We start from the raw sequence: 22,011 nt of genomic DNA on the forward strand, positions 1-22,011 counted from the left end.
GCATATTGATGGCAATTTAAACATAAATGATTGTTTTGTATTTTGAATAAAAACTCCACAACCAACTCCGTGTTTTGTTTTAGATCTATCTGTATATATAAATATCTTATTCACTAATCCATCCAATATAGATTTTAAAAGGGTATGGTTTATATGATCATATTCTGTATAATGGGGTATTATAACTCTGTGTGGTTTTATTAGTGATCTAAAGGGTATATTATACATAAGCAATTTTTTATTTTTACTAAAAGAAATGTGATAAGCATTAGTCTCAACAAAAGCTTCTGCAAGTGGGGGAGAATTTTTTAGTTTCTAATAGCGGTTTGTTAGGTCTTCTTTTGCAATATCACTTAATTTGTTGATCATGTTTGACTCAAGGGATTTTAGTTTTAAAAGATATTTTTGTGATAACCGTTGCCGACGTAAGTCCAAAGGTAACTCATTACACTCTGCCAGTATTGCTTTCACCGGTGATGATACCATCCCACCGATGCAAGTTCTAAGACATTTATATTGAACTCTGTTTATTTTGTTTAAATTGGTATTACAAGAGGATCCGTATAAACAACATCCATAGTCAATGATAGAACGCACTTAGGCTCTATAAAATAATAAAGCTATACCAGGAGCTGCACCCCAACTTCGATTTGTTACACACCTAAGTAGATTGTAGCCTTTCTCACATTTTTTTATTAAGTGACTTATATGGCTCGACCATAGTAACTTGGTGTCAACAATAATACCTAAATACTTAAACTCTTTAACTACCGACAGGGTACGTCCACACAGAGTTAATCTCTCTGGAGCACGTAGTCTATGCCTGGTAAAAAACATGATAGAGCATTTTTCTGTTGAAAGTGTCATGCCTGTTTCTTCTGTCCATATACTTACCTTATGCATAATATTCTCAAGAGCTTCCGTGCATGCTTCATAACTATTTTGGATGGTGTATATACATATATCATCTGCATATTGTATGCAATTTACGGAGTTATGAAATAGTGAATGAATATTGGCAGAATATATATTAAATAGTATAGGGCTAAGTACTGATCCCTGTGGTAACCCATGATAAACAATCCTTGGACCATGTAATACATTTCTATGATCTCTAATATAGACATGTCTAGAAAAATATAGTTGCAATATATTTAGGGCAGTCGTTTCACTAAGACCAATACTAATCATTTTTTGTTTAAGTATATTTATATTTACAAAGTCGTAAGCCCCTTTTATATCTAGGAATAAACAAGCTAGATACTTGTTACCAGAAAAAGTAATTTGGATGTCATTTACTAAATGAGTTACTGCATCCAAAGTATCATATCCCCTTCTAAAACCATATTGAGTACTAGGTAAAATATTGTTATACTCTATGTACCACTCCAGTCTTGTTTTTATCATTCTTTCAAATGTTTTAGTTACACATGACATTAAAGATATAGGGCGATAAGAAGAAGGCATATTTTTATTTTTAGTTGGTTTTAAAATTAAACAAATGGTAATTTGTTTAAGTTGCTCGATATAGTTTGCATTCACCCACCAATCATTGTATATATTTATTATAAATTCTTTAGCAACTTGGGGGAGATTTTTAATAATGTCATATGTAACAAAATCATTACCCGGAGCAGTACATCTAGAGGTCTTAATTGCATCTTCAAATTCCGTTGTATCAAAAGATGCATCCATATAGTGGCTGACAATGTTCTCTTTCGGTCCTTCAAGCATATTTGGGACAAAACTAGGAGCTACAATATCAAACATTTGGTTTATTAGTTCTTCAGATATAGGATGTTTTTTAAAAGTTGAGTTTTTGTTAGATATTTTTTTTATAAAACTCCAAATTTTTGATATTGGGGTATTTTTATTTAATTTATTAATAAAATTTTTCCAGCATAATTGTTGTTTTTGATTGAAAAGTAATTTAGCTTTGGCCTGAATATGCTTGAATTTGAGATAATTTTCGTAATTCGTGGTATTTTTATATTGCAGATATGCATCTTTCCTATTATTAACAATTAAGGTGCATTCATTATCCCACCAAATAGGATTTGGAGGTTTTTTACTTTTACCTGAACGAGATTTCATTGACTTAGAAGCTGCATCATTTATTATTTTCATGAAAAATTCAAAGGAATTATTATTGCTGTTATTGTTATAAATTTGTGTTTCAATTAGGTTTTGAAAAAGCGTCCAGTCAGCTGAGGATTCAATCCATTTTCTAGAGGGTGTTTTGTTAGTGGGGATATATTCCCGAGATATATTAATATGGATAGGGAGATGGTCGGAACCAAGTGTATCATTTAGAGGATTCCATTCTGAGTAACTTAAAAGACTAGGTGAGATAAAAGTAAGATCTATGGCAGAAGGTCGTTCGTTGGGCCTGACTATCTTAGTAGGTCGTCCGTCGTTTAAAATAATCAAGTTAGTTTCGTCTATAGCCTCTACAAGTCGATTTCCTTGTGAATTATCTATTGTAGAACCCCAAAGGCTGTGATGACAGTTAAAGTCACCGCATATAATGACATCACCCTGTAGTTGTGAAAAAAGATTACTCCAGTCAGTCTTAGTTGCTTTTATTTTGGGAGATTTATAAATGGAGGCTAAGGATATCTTAAATTCATCGATATATGCTGCGCATACTTCTATTTTGAAATTAAAGTTTTTACGGATTGAAATTTTATGATAGGATAGGGAATCTTTGATAAGTATAGCAGTGCCTCCAAATCCATCAGTTCTGTCTACATGTAATAGATTGTAGGTTGGTAAATGAAATATTTTCTTTTTAGATAACCAAGTTTCATTAAGTATAATTAAATCAAATTTAATGGAGTAATGGTTAAGAAAACTAGCAAGATTAGCTTTATTTTTAGTAATGGAATTACAATTCCATTGCAATATATTTATCATCTACTTAATAATAATTTTCATCACTATCACTATCACTATATTGTATTGTACCTAATATTTTTTTGAGTTCTGTTTGTGTTTCCTGAATAACTAGTGGATCTGGGTTTACTAAATTAAATTTTTTTAACATATTTTCAAAAATACAAGGAAGTTTCTGCAGGATCTGTAATTCTAATTTTTCTTTGTATGACTGGAAGGCTTCCCTGTGTGGATTAGGAATAACAGGATCTGGTGCGCTATTTTTAAGTTTAAATGAAGGGGGTTTATTAACTGAAAGTGGCGAACTTACTTTACGCTTTTTCGGCTGTTGGAAATGAGGACGTGGTACCCAATTTTTATTGTTCGTGGAAGAGGAATTGTTCGTATCAATATTACCATTCAGCTCAGGGAAATTATTTAGGTTATTTAAAATATCAAAATTATTATGTGTTACTATTTTAGCGTAAGACGGATTTCTTACAATACCTTCAGCTTCTTTAAATGATACATTTTTTTCAGACATGATCTTTTTAATTTTTAATTGTTCCTGGTATTTCGGGCAATTTTTTGATATGGACTGATGGTCATGCGTTTCACAGTATATGCAATAAGCGTTAGAAGTGCATTCGATATCGTCATTTTCATCATGGTTTTGACCACATTTTTTACATTTAGTCATAGTGCTTCTGCAGTATGACTGTGTTTTGCTGTATGACCATCTCGAAGGCACTTAAAACACTGTACGACAGGATATATGTATGGCTCATCAGCAAATCTCACTAAATCAATTTTAACATATTTTGGCAAATTATTTCCTAAAAAGGTTAACACGATAATCTGTCTTGGGACAAACTGTGTCTCATTATCGGAATCAATAATCTTACGTTTCATTCTTTTTACTTCTACAACTTTTTGCTCACTTTCAATATTCTCCAATATATACTTTTCGGTCAAAAAAGTGTCAACCTCTCTAATAATTGCCTTTTTATGGTTAAAAAATATAGGTATATAAGCGATCAAATTATTATCTTTTATTAATTTATGTTCTATAATAGCATTTGCGATATTATAAGTCTTAAAAATAATTTTTACTTTATTTCTACCAATCAATTTTATATCAATAACATCTTTATTAAAAGTAGTATGTTTAAATAGATAATGACCAACTTTTACCGCTGATAATCGACTATTTTTATCGACTGGTTCTACAACAATATAGTACGGTCCAATGTCAGTCGAAACATATTTGTTGTCTAAATTATATATTTTGTTATCAACTTCCATTTCGTTTTGCCTACCGTTTCCATCTGGTGGGTCTTTTCCAGACGGGGAAGCATCCCCGTAGGAGGAGTTACTCATTATAAAATTATAAACTTGTACTTACCTTATCTATGAGTTTAAGTTTATGAAATAACAAACCAAAACAAACCTGCCTAAATTCGAGCAAAATGTAATTAAGCGCGCTTCACGAGCCAACCTTATAGTTTGGAAGAAACACCAATACTGAATATAACAGGTTGAGCGCCGTAGCATACACCAGTGTCTGCTCTGATACTTTCCTTCCGGGCTATGGCAGACAAACTTTAACGCGTTTTAATATGCTAGCATGTCTGACGTGGCCCAGAAGAATAGTGATCTGATGCTGGGTTTTTAGTAGCTGTTTTTTTTTTATTTTTTTTTTCATTTTTTTTTCAAAACACTACAAAAACACAATTAAATATTTTAATCACTTTTAATGAAGCAAAAAATACAGAATGAAGCAAATTAACTAAAATTATAAGGGTTCAACATAAATGTTTATAAAAAAAATAAAAGGTTTCCAGTGCAGTAAAATTATTACTTTTTATGGAAAAAATTAAGGCACTCTAAGCAAAATCTTAGTTGTCCTTCACAAAGAGAACAAAATGTTGTGACACGTTTGACCTTGCTTTTCGCTAATATTCCTTCCTCCTTTTTTTTGTAACAGCCTCGACAGTATTTTCTGTTTTCTCGAGCTTTGCAGTCTAATTTGGAAAAAACATGAGTTCGAAGATTCTGAACCGTCTGCGTCTGCGGCCCAGAATTGATTTCATTGTCATCTCCGAATTTCAATAAGTTTTCTATAGCTGACATTCTAAATTCGGTTATAGACATGGTGCTCCCTTCGCATTCCTTGTAAAGAAAATGAGCATTTACCATTGATGTACCCAGGATTACCTCAATGGCCACTTTTTTATACCACCGAATTGTGCGACGTAAAGCAGTACTATAACTTGACATTTGGTCAGATATGTCGATTGAGCTTTTTCCGCGATTATAATCGATTACTGCTTTTGGTTTTTGAATCTCTTTTTCACGGCTTTGAACCTGCAGTGTCTCATCGGTGTGACAGGTAGAAAGAACTAGCACATCTCTTTTATCTCACCATTTCAGAATGCATATTCCTCGCTCATTTTCCTGAGCAGCAATTTCGCCCCTTTTCAATTTCTTTTTTACAACATCAGAAGGATTCTTACTACAATTAGCACGTAAGGTATCCAAACAATGAGTTTTCTTATCGAGAAGTATGTTTGCGAGTTGTAGACTTGTGTACCAGTTGTCAGTAATGCAAATTCTACCACTACCCAGAAGTTCTTGAGACAAAGACAAGACAATTTGTGTTGAGACCAATACATATTTATTTTCGGTTTGTTCTTTCTCCTTTCCCGCATAAATGCTAAGATTCCATGTATAGCCATTATTACAGCGTAATTTAAACATTTTTATGCCATATTTGTGAGCATTTTGTGGGTTATATTGTTTTAAAATTAAACAACCCTGGTAGGGTATCATGGTCTCATCAATACAGAAAGTTTTATCGGGAGTATACAACTTCTTGAAGTTTGATATTAGCTTGTCTAATAAAGGCTGAATTTTCAACAAGCGATCTCCTTCAGGACAAAGATCATTATCGGAAAAGTGGAGCATTTTTAGAAGATTTTCAAAACGATTGCTGCACTACACTGCGACAAACTTCGCTTTTTAGGAGCCATTTAGTAAACCAGTAATCTCGGAGGGAGTTCATCTTGACAATGCCTATATAACCCAAATATGCCAAAGAAATGTAAGATTTCTGTTCTATCTGTTGGCTCCCATTGTTGCATGCGGGCTTTATTAATAAGGCTAACATTTTCTATAACATATGGAGTTGCGTAGTGATTTGTCTGGTCAACGATTAAATCTAATACTTTAAAATCAAGGAATGATAAAAAATATTGAATTGATTTTTTCCCTTTTAACGCGCCCTGCCATACTGCATTCATTCCACTACACAAAAAGTTTCTTCAATGCTAAAATGCATGCTTACCACAAACAGGCCCACAAGTTGATTGTGAGAGATCTCGAAGAAGGTTACTTTCACTTTCCATTATTTGGCGACTATCAGTATTTTTCAAGTTTGGTTCTTCTGTTGAACTGGCTTCTGTTTCACTTTCCATTCCTTGAGGAGTAAACTTTCTTGTAGTTTGAATGGGAGAAATCTGGCGAGAAGAACTGGATGTGCCCGGATCTGATTGTTCACATATTTTGGATGTTTTTTTAGGCAGACCATTTTCATCCTCTGTATCACTACTAGAATAATCTTCAGAGCTCCCATTAGGAATATACCCTGGATCTTCTTCTGAATCCGTATCGTAAGGATCTAAAATAAATAAGAATCTATCATCAGATTCGTGGAAAATATAGTAGATAAGCTTTTGTAAAACAGTACAGCATTTGTGCAAAAAAAAACAATAAAATGTGTTGACATTAGCTGCGCTTTTCGTTTGTTGGTTTGACTTAAACAACTCTGTGTAGTAATATAGACGTTCTACCTACCTTCAGAAGCATCACCAGAGTCTTCTTTTGAATGTAATACCATTTTCACCATCCTTTTTCCACGATTCGTCATTTTGAACAATACATGCACCTGTTTATCACTACGTGCAATAATAAACTAACCTTATTTACGTCGAGGCAATGTGTATGAGGGGTAAAATTGCAAGATCGGATATCGAATCGGAACTTTTCGACGACACTTTGGATCGACACAAGTGCAAACGGCTGGGCCAAAGCAGACACCGGTGCCTTCTTCGCCGTCCTGTAGGGCCGAAGCAGACACCGGTGTCTGCTCGATTTTTCTCAAAAACTAACAAAAAAAACAAAAAAATTTTCGCGCGGAAGTCATAAGATACAAAAAACTAAAAGAAAGTGACAAAAAACGGTGTTGGTCCACGGGGAAGTTTTGGCTTTTGTGCATCGGCGCTCAACCTCATAAAAGATCGGTTATAAAACAACATAAATAAATTTACTTGATGACTACGGTGCCAAGTATCAAAATTAACATCATGCCAAACTTTAATACCATGTTTTCTATATTATTATTAATTTTATTTTGGTTTTTTCTATACGTATTATAATACATTAATATACCTTTTAGAAATGTTATTTTCTTGACGATTAATATGATTTGGAAGGTTGTTTAAGGCCATAGCTAATTGTATTTAAATTTGAAAATATAAAGTTTGCAAGTATAATATTATTTACACATTGATATTTTCTAGATGGCTTTACCTGATTTCTACAAGATATTGAAACTTGAGGAACACAATCTTTGGAAAAATTTTATGAACGTTAGCGAATGCGAGAGGGAATACCCAACTCACTGCAGTTTGTCTGAATTTCAAAAAGTACTAATCATACAAGCTTTAAGACCGGATAGATTATATACCGTTATGTCTCAATGTGCACTTAGTATAACAGGTTTGTTTTGCATATATTTAATTATATTTTTATTTATTTATATCTAAGAAAAAACATTTTTTATGTTTAAAGCTATTTAACAGTTACTGGATACAGTAAATAATAAAGTTTCTGGAGGTATATAGACGGAGGTACGTTTTGAGGAAAATCCTTGAGAACGGTATTATTTCAAACAGGCTAACACTAGTGTTCTTGTCATAAATATTTCGTTTTGGGGTCGATTTTAAGTAAATCGTCGCTAGTTTCAGCAGATAAAGATAAAGGTAAGTACTGCAGATGGATGCCAGGAAGAGTATGATACGGACAGAAAATTGCAGCAATCAAAAACAATACGTTGCTAGTTAGGTGACAGGTAATTTTAATCATTACGACAAAGACAAATAGAATTGGCATCAAAGTCTATATTAATAGCGGGACAGTTAAACTATAGATAGATAGATAAAGAATATTAGTAAATAAACCTACCATCCTGGTCGAAGTAGCGTATTCAGGAAATGCTATACAAGTAAAGTAATATCGAGCTTTCTTTAGAAATATTTTCATGCAAAGAGTTGGAGTTCCGGTACTGACGCAAAATTAGACCTACTTATGTGTTAGAACAGAGAACCGTTTCGATTTAAAGTGGATTATTTTTAGAAAACAATACTTTTAACGAGAGAAAACCCAGCGGCAGGTAACATGAAGAGATGTAACAAATGTTTTTTTCGTTACTTGAAAAAGGGCAGGGAATTCATTGTAAAAGTTCGTAGAAGATAAGGGTTTGGGCAGATAATATTCATGAGGAAGTTTACAGAGTTTTAGGTGAGACGGTAAAAAGCTAGCTATCAGGATTGTTTAATTAAATTATGAGATTGTTGCTACAATTAAAGAGAAAACATTAGGATGATGTTCAACGTCAAGATGGTTATTACCCAATACGAAGAACTGCAGATTTTCTAGACCAATTCTTACGTGGTTGATGTTGTATTATTATTTATACATGGCGCTTCTAAAAATATATTCACTAGTGCAAAAAAATATCCAACTACATTTGGCATATCACATTTGAAGAATAAAGTGATAGAAGGTTAAATTTTCGAATAAATGAACTTTAATCAAATAAAAGGCAGATAACGAGCACAGTTTTTTATTAAATCTTTCCCAAGTAGTTTTGCTCCCATAGCATCTTCAGGAGCAGCATCTGAAATAAGCCAAGAAACGTTTTTTTAATTAAGGTGAAAATTAATTACCTTCGAAAAAATTCGAAGTTGATGGTAGATAAAAAATTTGTAATACAACGTTTTGGGCTTACTTGTTAAGCTGTTTGTTCGGGCTGTTAGGCTATTGTCTTCTGAGATTAGTTCTGGATGTTTCGCCAACATATGAAGAAGTTTACTTTACATATGCTGTGGTTCACAAATTTTCTTCGCCCTTTCCGCCAGAGTTTTGATGATACCTTGTTTTTAGCCTGGATGATGATTTGAGTTCCTGTTTAGGTATCTGTCCGTATGTATAGGTTTTCGATACCCTTTATGTCCTAAGTAACATTTCTTTCGATTTACTAATACATCTAGGAACGCTAGTTGTTTATCTTTCTCTGTTTCCATCGTAAATTGAATATTTGGATGTAGTGTGTTTATATAAGAGAGGAAATCGTTAAGTTTTTCTACTCCGTGACCCCAACTCACAAAAGTATCATCGACATATCTAAACCATACCCTTGGCTTGTATGCTGACTCCATTACCCTCTTCTCTAGATGCTCCATGAACATCTAGAGAAGAGAAGAAGAGAAGGTTGACTACGACCGGGTTTAGTGGGCTTCCATTGCTACTCCATCTACCTGTTCCTAAATCTGGTCTTTCCATGAAAAGTAGGTGGTAGTGAGGCAAATACGGTATAATCTCACCATATTCTTGGAAACTAGTCCCTCAATTAAATTCAGAACGTTATGGGAAGACCAGATTTATGAACAGGTAGATGAAATACCAATGGGAATTTCACTAAGCCCGGTCGTAGCCAACCTTTTTATGGAACATCTAGAGAAGAGGGTAATGGAGTCGGCATATAAGCCAGGGGCTAGCCAAGAGAGTTAAGATACGTCTATAAAACTTTTGTGATTTGGGGTCACGGAGAAGAAAAACTTAACCATTTCCTGTCTTATATAAACACACTACATCAAAATATTCAATTTACGATAGAAACAGATAAAGATCAACAACTAGCGTTCCTTGATGTATTAGTAAATCGAAAAGAAGGTTCCTTAGGACATAAAGTGTATCGAAAACCTACACGCATGGACAGATACCTAAACAGGAACTCAAATCATCATCCAGGCCAAAAACAAGGTATCATCAAAACTCTGGTGGAGAGGGCGAAGACAATTTGTGAACCACAGCATCTGCAAAGTGAACTTCTTCATATTGAAAAAGCGCTCACCTCTAATGGTTATACCAGAAGAGAAATACATAAAGCGATTAACAATATTTCTACAAGAAAGGACGAAGAAACAGCATGTATAGGCAAAACGTTCTTGACCTATATATCGGGGGTAACAGAGAGAATTGTCAAATACAAAGAAAATCAAGGACTATTAAAGATTGTTGAAGGACAAACACGACCCATTAGCAACGGCCGGAGTTTACCGAATAACATGCACATGTGAAATGGTATATGTGGGAACCACGAAAAGACACACAAACACAAGGATAAACGAACATAAAAGCCATTGTCGTTTAGGACATATCGACAAATCTGCCGCTGCCGAACACGCTTTGGGTAGCGGAGAACATCGGCTACTCTTTGAAGAAACGCAGATGCTGGATAAAACATCGCAGTACTACCCACGGTTATATCGGAAAGCGGTGGAAATATATAACCATCCAAATAATTTTAAGCGGATAGAAGACTAAAAATTAACAAAACATGGATTTTAATATTAAAATCCACAAACACCCTTCCTGCAAAACAAGAAAAAAGAAAAGCTACGAATGACGACACGCCCCCTCACGTCGACACCAGTGGAGGATAGCCGAGTAGAAAATATAAATATGGCCTCAGTAGTACAACGCGGCGCCAGTTTCAGGTTACAAGCGAAGCAGTAACATCTTCAGAAGATGCCAACCCCTAGTGTTGGCGAAACGTTGAGAACTAATCTCAGAAGACAACGGCCTAACAGCCCGAACAAACAGTTTAACAAGTTAGACGATAACCGTGAAAGCCTAACGCGTTTTAGGCTTACTTCGTCAAAATTAGGCTATCCAACAATATGGCGAATGTCAAAAACATTAGCTGATACGAGGCAAAGGGTACACGACACAAACTGTTTGTCCTTAGTCTCGTGTTATGTAAATGTATCAGTTAATGTTTATGTCATATTGTTGAATAGTCTAATTTTGACGAAGTAAGTCTAAAACGTAATATTACAGAAATTTTTATCAACCATCAATTTCGAGATTTTTAAAAGTTAATTAATTTTTTTTTAGTTTAAAAAACCTTTCTTGACTTATTTCAGATGCCACTGAAGGTGCTCTAGGAGCTAAAGTACTTGGGTAAGCTTTAATAAAAAACTGTGCTCGATATCTGCCTTTTATTTGATTAAAATTTGAAGAATAAACTAGTGGCAGAAAACAAGAACAAGGATAACTGACTATTAAGCTCAAAACAATAGGAAAAAATTAAATATTATTATTATAGTATGTCAGTCGTTGCTTTCTGGTCAAAAACCATCCATAAGCTCAGTCTAGTTTTGCTCACTGTTAAACTGTAATGATCATTAAGATTGATAGGCATGTTCCACAATTGATTTTATATACTATATACTTCTAAACTTTAGCTTCTATTATTTGTACATAAAGTATTTTTTATATATTTACACAAAGAACTGCTGATTTTAAGAACTGGGATCAATTTTATTGTTTAGGAAATGTTTTCTTGACTCCTTGAAATCTGACTATTAAGCGCAAAACAATAGGAAAAAATTAAATAGAATTATTATTGTATGTCAGTCGTTGCTTTCTGGTCAAAAACCATCCATAAGCTCAGTCTAGTTTTGCTCACTTGCTCACTGTTAAACTGTAATGATGATTAAGATTGATAGGCATGTTCCACAATTGATTTTATATACTATATACTTCTAAACTTTAGCTTCTATTATTTGCACATAAAGTATTTTTTATATATTTACACAAAGAACTGCTGATTTTAAGAACTGGGATCAATTTTATTGTTTAGGAAATGTTTTCTTGACTCCTTGAAACCTTCTTGAGAAGATAAAATTATCATTGACAGATCTGAATAGGAGCATGGGTATGGCCATCTCGTTCACGAGATCTTATCCCGATTGAATGTCTTTGAAATAAAATTTGGATGTGTTTATCCTCTCTGATATTTTCTTTAGAACTTTCGAGGTCTCAGTCTCCCGAGCCTCCAGACACTACTACACTGATCACTAATCTATGCATTACTGCATTACTACTAAGTGATCAGTGTAGTAGTGTATGGAGGCTCGGGAGACTAAGACTTCGGAAGCCCTAAAGAAAACATCAGAGAGGAGGTCAAAAGCTCAGTGATAATCGACGCGGTTAAACTTGGAAGCCTGTTAAGTGTAATATTAATTCTTGTAATAGTATTCATTAAATTAATCTTAATGAATATTCACAACTAAATAAATCTTCCCCACATTTAAATTTATCGATTAAGAAATGATTGTAACGCAACAAAAAAAAATTAATTTTGAATCAGATTCAACTAATTTTCTATTGTTGCAGGTATAAAATCCCTGGATCCATCCTCCCTGGATCTGTCCATTATATACAAAGAATCTAATCCCACTGTTCCTATATTAGTCTTGGCGGTGTCTGGTACAGATCCAGTTTCAGAAATAAGGGAAATAGCAAACAATATGTCTCAACAATATATTGAGGTAAAAGTCTTAAATTTATTTTTGGTTAAAAGGAATTAAAATATATATAATTTTCACGATTTGTTTATAATACAGATTACAACCACGTTTTTCTTATTTTATATTTATATTCTATTGGTTTTCATTCGTATTAAATTGTTTTATTTGATTATATATGCATACAATAATTAACTTATTTACAAACTCAAGTAAGTTTACTTTAAGCACCAGCAAGAAGCGTTACTACCTGACTTGACAATGGCAAATGCGACCTTGTCGAAACGTCGTCAAAATAATGGTTTTTCCTTAAAACCAAAATTATTCAACTAGGAGTCAAACTCAGAAAACCACAAAAAGCATATCCTACACAGATGTCCAGAAGTTTGGAATATTGGAATATTTCATCTTTTTATTGATTTTTATATATAAACTTTTCTAAATAGTTAGCATCATTTTACTTTAATTCTCATCAATACTAAATAAATCTCAAACTAGATAAATGATATGCAAAAAAAAATGATTTAACCTCTTGGAGTAAGAAACTTACAATGTAAATACTGATAATGCTTTGTTCTAATAAATAAAACATCAAATAAGTATTCAATCTTGTTTTTATAGGTTGCTATGGGCGAAGGACAAGAAAATAAAGCTATCGAAGCACTTAAAAGATATTCAGAGTCTGGTTCTTGGTTGATCTTGAAAAATTTACACTTGGTTACTTATTGGTTGCCAGTGTTAACTCAAACCCAAAAAAGTATTGAACCTCATCAAAAGTTTAGGTATGATGTATGTGTCTGTATGTGTTTATAGTATTTGTAAATACTGTTAGTGTACATATTCATGTTACTTCGAAATATTTTACTGCGTTAACCTTCATAAACCCGATCGGGATGAAGTTGAACCCGAGACGTAACTTTTGGCGATAATTTCAAAAATAATTTTGTTTATTTAATTTTCTTTCAGGTATGTTTATGTGTAATTTAGCATAAGGAAGTTTTAATAGATTGCAGTATATTTCAACTAGTTATAGTCAGTTTTGTTCGTTGGGGTTTAGCCGCACATAGCTGCTACGCAGAGGTGTTTATCCCACCATTTCAGTGCAGTTTAAGTTCTTGTGTGTTTAGGTATGTTTGTAGTGGATTATCAAGAACGTGCTTTATAAAAATAAGTGAAACACCAAAGTTTAGAAATCCGAAAACGGTAACTGATGAAGAACTACTGGCGATATTAGAAACATACGCTTACAGTAGTTATTTTATTGATTTGGTACTAGAAGATAGTTTAAAGTTATATTGAAGAGACTGATATATTGACAGAAGTTGATGGGAGAGATGAATTTAGTGATGGAGAGATCAGTAATATACACTCGCGATCATAAAATCCGGGTCATCTTGAAAATTTTAAGTTTCTTAAATATTTTTGCCTCTGGTGCAGTAATAACCTTTTTTTTGGCTAATGTATTTTTTATTTGTCATCAACGTTTGTTTTGAAAGAAAAAAATGGTTTTTTATTGTTTTTCTTGAAAAAAACAGAAAACAAATCAAATTGTTGATAAAACAGACATACGAAAAAAAATGGAAAATACAGAACGTGGTAAAAAATCAGTGAAATTTCAATGACCAATATCGTGTATTGCCTCCCCTTGCTCTAATAACCTCTTGCAGACGACGAGGCATACTCTCAATTTTTCTCCGGATTACATGTTGTGGTATGTTATTCAACTCTCTCACTAACAGATCCTTAAGCTCCTGTGCGTTATTAGGAGGAGGTGTATGGGTTTGAATACGTTTTTTCAAATCGTCCCAGAGATGTTCGATGGGATTCAGGTCCGGAGACCTAGCTGGCCAGGGTACCCTCGTAATTCCAACTTCGTCCAAGTATTACATACTGATCCTGGCAACGTGCGGTCGCACGTTGTCCTCCATAAAAACGGCGTTTTCTCCAAGCCCTGCCATGTTGGGCATAACATGTTCTTCCGGAATCTCCGTAATGTACCTTCGTGCAGTTAGGGACCCATTTTCGATGAAGGGTAATTCTGTGTGGAAGTCGGAAGATAAACCTCCCCAAGCCATGACTGAGCCTCCACCAAATGGCATTCTTGGAGCAATGCAAGCGTGTGAAAATCGTTCACTGGTTCTACTCCAAACTCTTACACGTCCATCGGATCCAGTTAGGCAGAAACGGGATTCATCTGAGAATAACACTTTGCTACAATCGTTAATTCCCCAATGCGCGTATTGTCGAGCAAAAGCTAGTCGTGCAACTCGAGGCACCCGGCGAAGTGGCGGTCCTCTAGCCATTACCCGAGAAGATAGTCAAGAAGTACGAAGTCTTCTTCTGACTGTTGCAACACTAAAATTGCGATTTCGAACTTCCTCTAGACGATTTTGATGCATAACCGCAGTTGAGGTCCGGTTTCGTAAAGCCTGAAATACAAGGAAACGGTCATCTAGTGCCTTGGTCGTTCTTCTTCGTCCAGAGCCAGGTCGCCTGGTTAGCAAACTTGCCTCCTGAAAGCGTTGAAGCACTCGTTGAACCGTAGAAAGGCTTACGCCAACAGTTCTTGCGACTTGCCGTTGAGTGTGACCGTCTTCCACAAGTGCAACAATTTGTGCGGTTTCAACAACAGTCAAAGGCATTTTTGTCAAAAAATAAACACTAATAATGGCACTAATAAACACTAATGGTGGCAATAATAAACGTTTGTTCGTTGCATTTGAACAGAAAGTCGAAGTACAAACGAGACATTTAAAACAAGCGGAGTTACAGGTAGCGTTAATTTTGGGAAGTGTGCACTTTACTGCGAAATCGGCACTATTGGAATTCTTTGTTCCAAAGGAAACCGCAACAATTCTCAGAAACATGCAATAGTTTATATTTGTGTTATTAATATTTACGATAAAGCTCGTAAAAAATGAAATATCGGTGATTTTCAAGGTGACCCGGATTTTATGATCGCGAGTGTATAAGTCAATTATACTGAAAATTCAATCTAGTACATATTTTTAAAGATGGTAGTGTGTGAGCAGAAGTAAAATTACTGTGAGGATAAAGAGAAGAAAATATAATACTTATACAAAGTATTTCAACAGATTTAACTAGATCTAGTTCTTAATTTTCCACCATAAAATGAGCTTTTGAATAATTTTTTTCGCAACATTATGAATGTGATTTTATTGGAGACGAACATAAAAGCCGAATTATAGCATGCAATAAATGAAACGGCCTATTTTTCTGTGTGCAAGAAGAACGGGAGGCATTTATTTTACCTAATATATTTAGAGCCTGGCATCTTGCTTGAAAACCAATACGTGTATTATGGGATCGAGAACCAACTTTATGTCGTCCTTTACTTTGATCTATCATGTCTCGCAACAGATTCCAACATATTGTGTCCTTCCGAAGATTAGACTATTTTAAAACAAGAGAATAAAAGAAATTCATTGATAACTTTGCGCACTCAGAGATGTATTTGATGGTTTTGTATCACTCATTCATTAATAAGCATTTAGTCCAAACTAAGGCTCCTTTTCGGATTTACATGAAGAGAAAGCTGTACAAGTACGGTTTGAAGATTTTGGGTTTGGCTGATTGTAGCTCGGCATTATATGCAAATTGATTTAAGTAATTTATATAAATTTTTATTGAAGTTTGGCCAACAATTAATTAGCAAAAATATAATTTGTAGGTACCAAAATTACAAGTAATATCATTTCAATGATAAGTAAAGTAAGCCATGCTAACCATTTTGTCAAAAATAAACATAACGTATGAATAAGCTGTTCTCGGTATTGCTAGACAGCAGCGATGTTTTTTATGGACCAGAAATAAAGATAAGAAATGTCGAAAGTTTTGTATTCGGTGCAATCGATACGTGTATCCAAAACATTCAAAAAGTATAACAGTTTGTAACAAGTGTGATAACTAAACTATTAGTTAAAATTTCACAGCATTCTATCTATTGTCTTAGTTATTTTTCTTGATTTCATAATCATTTTATATTATTTTTTCAAATGTGTCTAATCGTTTATCAATGTTTGCAGTACATAAAAAATATATATTATTTATTTAATCAAAGTGTATTTCTTTTTGATATTCCTTAATTTTAATAAAAAAAATAAGCCAAAACTCTTAGGGTACATTTGTACTTGACTCAGTATTTAATGTAATTTTTTGACCATAAGTTTATGAAGGTTAATTTAAAGTAAAATCATTTCCTACGTTTTTTTAACGAGACGCAATGATTTAATTGCGAAAGGGATGTTGAATACCCACATAAAATTATTATTATCGAAAACAGTGACAAAGTTCGTGATTAATTTATTGAAGTCAACAGTTTGACTTCAATAAATGCCTTAAATAACTTAAAAAAATAATGTCTTTAATAAAGGACTTGATTTGATTTATCTGGACTTTGGATTTTCTTAGTGGCTACCGAGAAAGACAAGCGCAGGAAGCAGACGATTTGTAGTCTCCCAAAAGAAATTCAACTTCACATGAAACACCGGCTCTGTCGGAGTTGTTAAGTTGTTATTAATTTTTAAATATAATGTTTTTTAATAGTCATATTTATATTCAGTCTTCTGTTCGGGTTAAATAAGAGTTATCAATTATTTTGTTTAAATATTTACAAGGACTCTCTAGCTCATATTACAGATAAAGTTTACATATAGATAACTAATACCAAAGGAGGGACTACATTGGACAAATATAATAATTTAGATAGTATACGATAATTTTTAATATCTTGTTTTATCACCTCCTTTTTATTAATGCTCCAGATTGTGGTTGGTGTCCGAACCTACTCCGAATTTTAACTTCGTTTTGGCACAAAATAGCTTAAAAGTAGTTTACGAAACATCACAAGGAATAAAAAATAACATTCTAAGAACCTTCTCTACGTTTGGAGAAAAGTATATTGACAAGTTAAATGCCAATTCTGCCAAAATATTTTTCGTGTTAGCCTGCGTGCATGCGTTATTTCAAGAAAGGAGAAAATATATTCCGCAAGGTATTTTTTTATTTATTTATTTATATTAAAAGTACACATATGAATATTCTTATTATATTAGCATTATAATAATGGAAAAAGTTTTGTTTTGGTGCATAAAATTTTGTAGTACTTTGGAATATTTTGTTGGCACTGAATTCTAATCTGAAATCGAATTTTTTCTGGAAATTGTAGTTTTTTTACAGTTTGATATTTTCTGTATACATGTATACAAAAATAACGTAATCTCTTAGTTAGAAACGGCCTTTCTATTGTTTACAATGGCCAATCTCATATGGTATGGTTTCAATAAAAGTTGTAGATTTTAAAAAGACCTTTAATGTCCGACATAATTTAAAAAAAACCTATTTTTGAAGTAATTAATAAATGTTAATTTGTTAACTTTGTTCTTTGAATAATAACACGTAATAATTGAAATAATGGCAATTAATCAGTCATTAAAATGTGCTAAATCTCTGCTAGATCGATAAAATACTCTGTAAGTTATTTAAGTTGTTTATCCCGGAAAACCATTATTTAAACAAACCTTACTTGCCCAAATACTGAGTCGAGAGGGATTTAACAGATTGCAATCGGTTTTTTAAGGCTTTAGTTTTAGGATACATTAAAAAATGTTAACATTTTATCAAAATTCTTATTAGAAAAAACCGTGTGAATGAGGGCTCACTTTTTAGCATATAAACATTTATGTTAACTTTGATATTTTTTATTTCATGTTCTTGTAAGGGAGCTCACTGAGATGATAATCAAAAAACAATTAAGACAAGAAAGGACCTTTTATGACCAATAGAAACCAAGATAGCATTTTTTCTTAAAATCATAACTACATGGTTTATTAACATTAAGAGCTGGAAATTAAAAGTAAAGATCTAAATTTTATGATCCAAATTATGGATGGCATATGCAATGCATAGGTAAAAAATGTTTTAACCCGTTAGAATAATCGTACTCTTAAAAGAGCGTCACGTTAAAGTTTTGAAGAGAACTTTTCGAGCTTCTTTTTTTTTTAGAATGAAACATATAATTAAAACGCGTTGGAATAATTTACAATATCTTTCCATCTATAGTACGCAGAATATTCATTTTTTAAAATAAGAAACTGAATAACTTAAAAACTGTTTGGTCCATCTAGCAGATATTTAGCAAACTTTAATAATTCATTTATTGTCATAATTTTAATTAGTTATATTACAATTTTTTTATGCAAAAAACAAAGTTATTAACATTTATAAATTACTGAAAAAATTAAGATTTTTTAGAATTATCTTGGCCATTTGTTCATGTAGTATAAGTTTAATTAAACCGTGTTTCTCTAAAATGTATAAGAAACACTTAATTGGCAAAAAATAATTTTTTTTACTTTTTAAGTATTTGTTATCAGCGATATCTCATATATCTTTTAGAACCGGTTTTTAAAAACCGGTATAAGATTTTTTCCTTTACTGGCCTATTAACACCTTAAGCGCCACCATACAATGAAAATTGTTGGTCCCTGGAACCAATTTTTTTTTGTAATAGTCTCTGTTTGCTAAGGTATTTTATAATCTATTTGAATAATATTTTTGGGTTACTGTTTTTTTTTTAGTGAATTTTGAAAGGTTTTTGTGGCCTAAGTTTTGTGCCACGCGACCCAAAGAATTTATATTGCTTCTACGGGGCCACGTGGTACATACGTTGTGCCATGGCACTACCTGGTATTCTAGGACAAAGTAACCATCTCGAGAATCAAGCGGCTCGTTCAGCCAGTCTGTTATTACCTCAGATGAACAGAGTTTTGAGAATAACGGTGTAGTAAAGTGAATGTAATCAAGGTTTATGCATAATAAAAGATTACAAAAAAGGACAGAAACGCATTTTACAGTTGTAGGATGAAGAAAGTGATTCTGGAATAATAGGTGATGTTTATTCGTCCGATGCTTACTCTTCTATTTCGCAAGCTTCGAGTGATTCGGAAGATGAAAATAGCGATGTTAGTGCAGTTTTTGTCCCAAAAAAACCTAAATTATGTCAAGAAGCAAATTTACAAAATGTAGACAATGTTATTGTATACGTAATTTTCTAGTACAGAGCTGAAAGTGACCCAGAAAATAGAAGTAATTATCAAGATGACCTAATTGACTTGAATAACTTACAGTGGAAACCTGTTGACGGATCATCTTAAAGAATTTTGACTTTGATAGAAAAGATACAGGAGTTAGAGCTCAAATCTATGAAGATTATATAATTAGGCATCCCTATAGTTTTTTTTTAGTTATTTGTTTGTGACGAAGTGATTAATCTCATGGTTAACGAAATTAAATCTCTATGGCGAGCAGTGTTTGGCAAAAGAAGGACTGACACAAAAATCGCGCATCAAAAAGTGGACAAAAATCGTATTGGAAAAAATCATTATTATATCAAAATGAAATCAGCCGTCTTATGTCGAGAAACCTTTTTGAGTTATTGCTAAGTAAGTGGCATTTTAGCGATAATAATTATAATGCTTTTGCAGAGTTCGCAGAATTACTCCCTTCCTTGCAATTCTTTTAAAAAAGTGTTAAAGCCTGGTAAAAAAGTGTGCATTGACGAGACCAATACGGATAATTATTATACAAGTGTCTCCTTGTATACATAATACACTACCGAGCATAAAATTAGGGTCACCCCGTAATTTGAATTAATTTTAGAAATTATTATTCTGTTTTAACTATTTTCGGTTGTAACGTAGTTTACTAATGGATTTCTTGAAACAAAAAATTATTGTCGTTGTTGTTTCGACAAGCGTTTGAGATAAAAGGACCCCTTAACCTAATTCCTAAAAACCGTTATCAGCACAGTTTTTGTTTCTATGATTTTAACGTCAATTGTAAATTGTTTCTGTATTGTTATCACTGTCAGCGTATTGCAATGAGCATAAATTCTGTTGTGGCGGCAAGAATTGTGGCAGCGTTAGAAGATGGCCACGGTCAGCGCGAAACTGCGAGAAACGTTGGTGTAAGTCTCTCGAGTGTGCAACGAGTATGGCAACGGTACGAAGAGACCGGTCTGCTTACTCGAAGACCTGGTTCAGGTCAAGGCAGGATTACAACAGCTAGAGATGAGCGCTTTGTCGTTTCTATTGCTTTGAGAAACCGAACGGTCACGGCAGTTTCTCTTCGAAATCATCTGCAAGAAGTGAGAAATGTAAACATAAGTGAATGGACAGTTAGGAGACGACTTCATGCTGGTGGTTTATCTTCTTGAACTAGTGTAACTGGACCGCCGCTTTCCCGTGAACACCGAATTGCCAGATTGAATTTTGCACGAGAACACTTGGCTTGGACAATGCAGGATTGGAGTCATGTATTGTTTTCCAATGAATCGAGATTCTGTTTTACGAGCTCAGACAAACGTGTAAGAGTGTGGCGACGTCCAGGCGAGAGATATGCTCAAGCATGTGTTATTTTAGCATTTACCGTTTATGGTTATTCTTGGAGACGACGCAACATTTATGCATGATAATGCACGGATCCACACTGCTAGGATAGTTACTGAGTACCTTGACGAGGTTCAAATCGCACGATTTGTTTGGCCTGCTCGCAGTCCAGATATCAATCACATAGAACATGTTTGGGATGAGATGAAGAGACGTTTACGGAGTCATTTGCCGACCCCCAGAAATTCGAGAGAGCTTCGTGACATATTGGTGCAAGAATGGAATAATCTTCCGCAGAATGTGATCCAAAATCTGATCCAAAGCATGCCTTTTCGTTTGCAAGCTGTTATCACTGCCAGAGAAGGGAATACTCGCTACTACTGAAGTTCTTAAAATTTCTTATTTTCAACAGAAAGTACATCAAATTAAAATTGTCCCTTTTCAATATTTAGTATATCAAAGGAAAATTCTTCATTTCCATTATTTTTAATAAACTTTAAACGACAAAAACGTTGTTTTCTTTAAGCAATCCCTTAGTAAACTATGTTACAACCGAACATAGTTAAAACAGAATAATAATTTCTAAAATTAATTCAAATTACGGGGTGACTCTAATTTTATACTCGGTAGTGTATATAAACATCAAGTTCTATCTTTACATTTTTTTATTGTATTTGCGTGGATATAATGTAAATGTTAACGTAAGAATTACTACTTATGTTTAAAAGTATGTTTTCCGTTTGCTTTTGTTTTAGTCTTTAGGTATTCAAACATTTTTCAAGTAACCCTATTTTATATTTTTTGAATAAATATTACAAAAAAGAATATATCATTAATTTGTATTTTTTCAAGTGACTTTTTTTTCCGAAAAAGCCATTTTTCAGAAAAAAAAATACTATATAGGTATAATATTTTTCGGACCAAAATCACTATTTGGCTTTCCGCTCCACATATTTTCAACATGCGGCACACCGTGTAAACCAAGATCCCCAAAATACCAGACTGCATTTAGGCACAACATATGTGCCACGCGGCCCGAACAACAAAATTGGGTGTGGCACGCGCATTATACC

At 33.5% G+C, this 22,011-nt stretch overlaps 1 protein-coding gene across 2 annotated transcripts in view; it reads left to right on the forward strand.

Annotated features, from left to right (window-relative positions):
• LOC140436773 (cytoplasmic dynein 2 heavy chain 1-like) overlaps window positions 1-22,011 on the forward strand; it is a 157,912-nt gene that overhangs the window by 97,126 nt on the left and 38,775 nt on the right. For both annotated transcript variants that reach the window (XM_072525859.1, XM_072525858.1), the window contains exons 22-25: window positions 7,455-7,653; window positions 12,400-12,554; window positions 13,152-13,312; window positions 17,315-17,544. In XM_072525859.1, the coding sequence (XP_072381960.1) occupies window positions 7,455-7,653; window positions 12,400-12,554; window positions 13,152-13,312; window positions 17,315-17,544 (745 nt within the window). The remainder of the gene's footprint in view (window positions 1-7,454; window positions 7,654-12,399; window positions 12,555-13,151; window positions 13,313-17,314; window positions 17,545-22,011) is intronic.

The sequence above is a fragment of the Diabrotica undecimpunctata genome, chromosome 3 (genome assembly GCF_040954645.1).
Source record: "Diabrotica undecimpunctata isolate CICGRU chromosome 3, icDiaUnde3, whole genome shotgun sequence".
In the NCBI taxonomy this organism is placed as follows: Eukaryota; Metazoa; Arthropoda; class Insecta; order Coleoptera; family Chrysomelidae; genus Diabrotica; species Diabrotica undecimpunctata.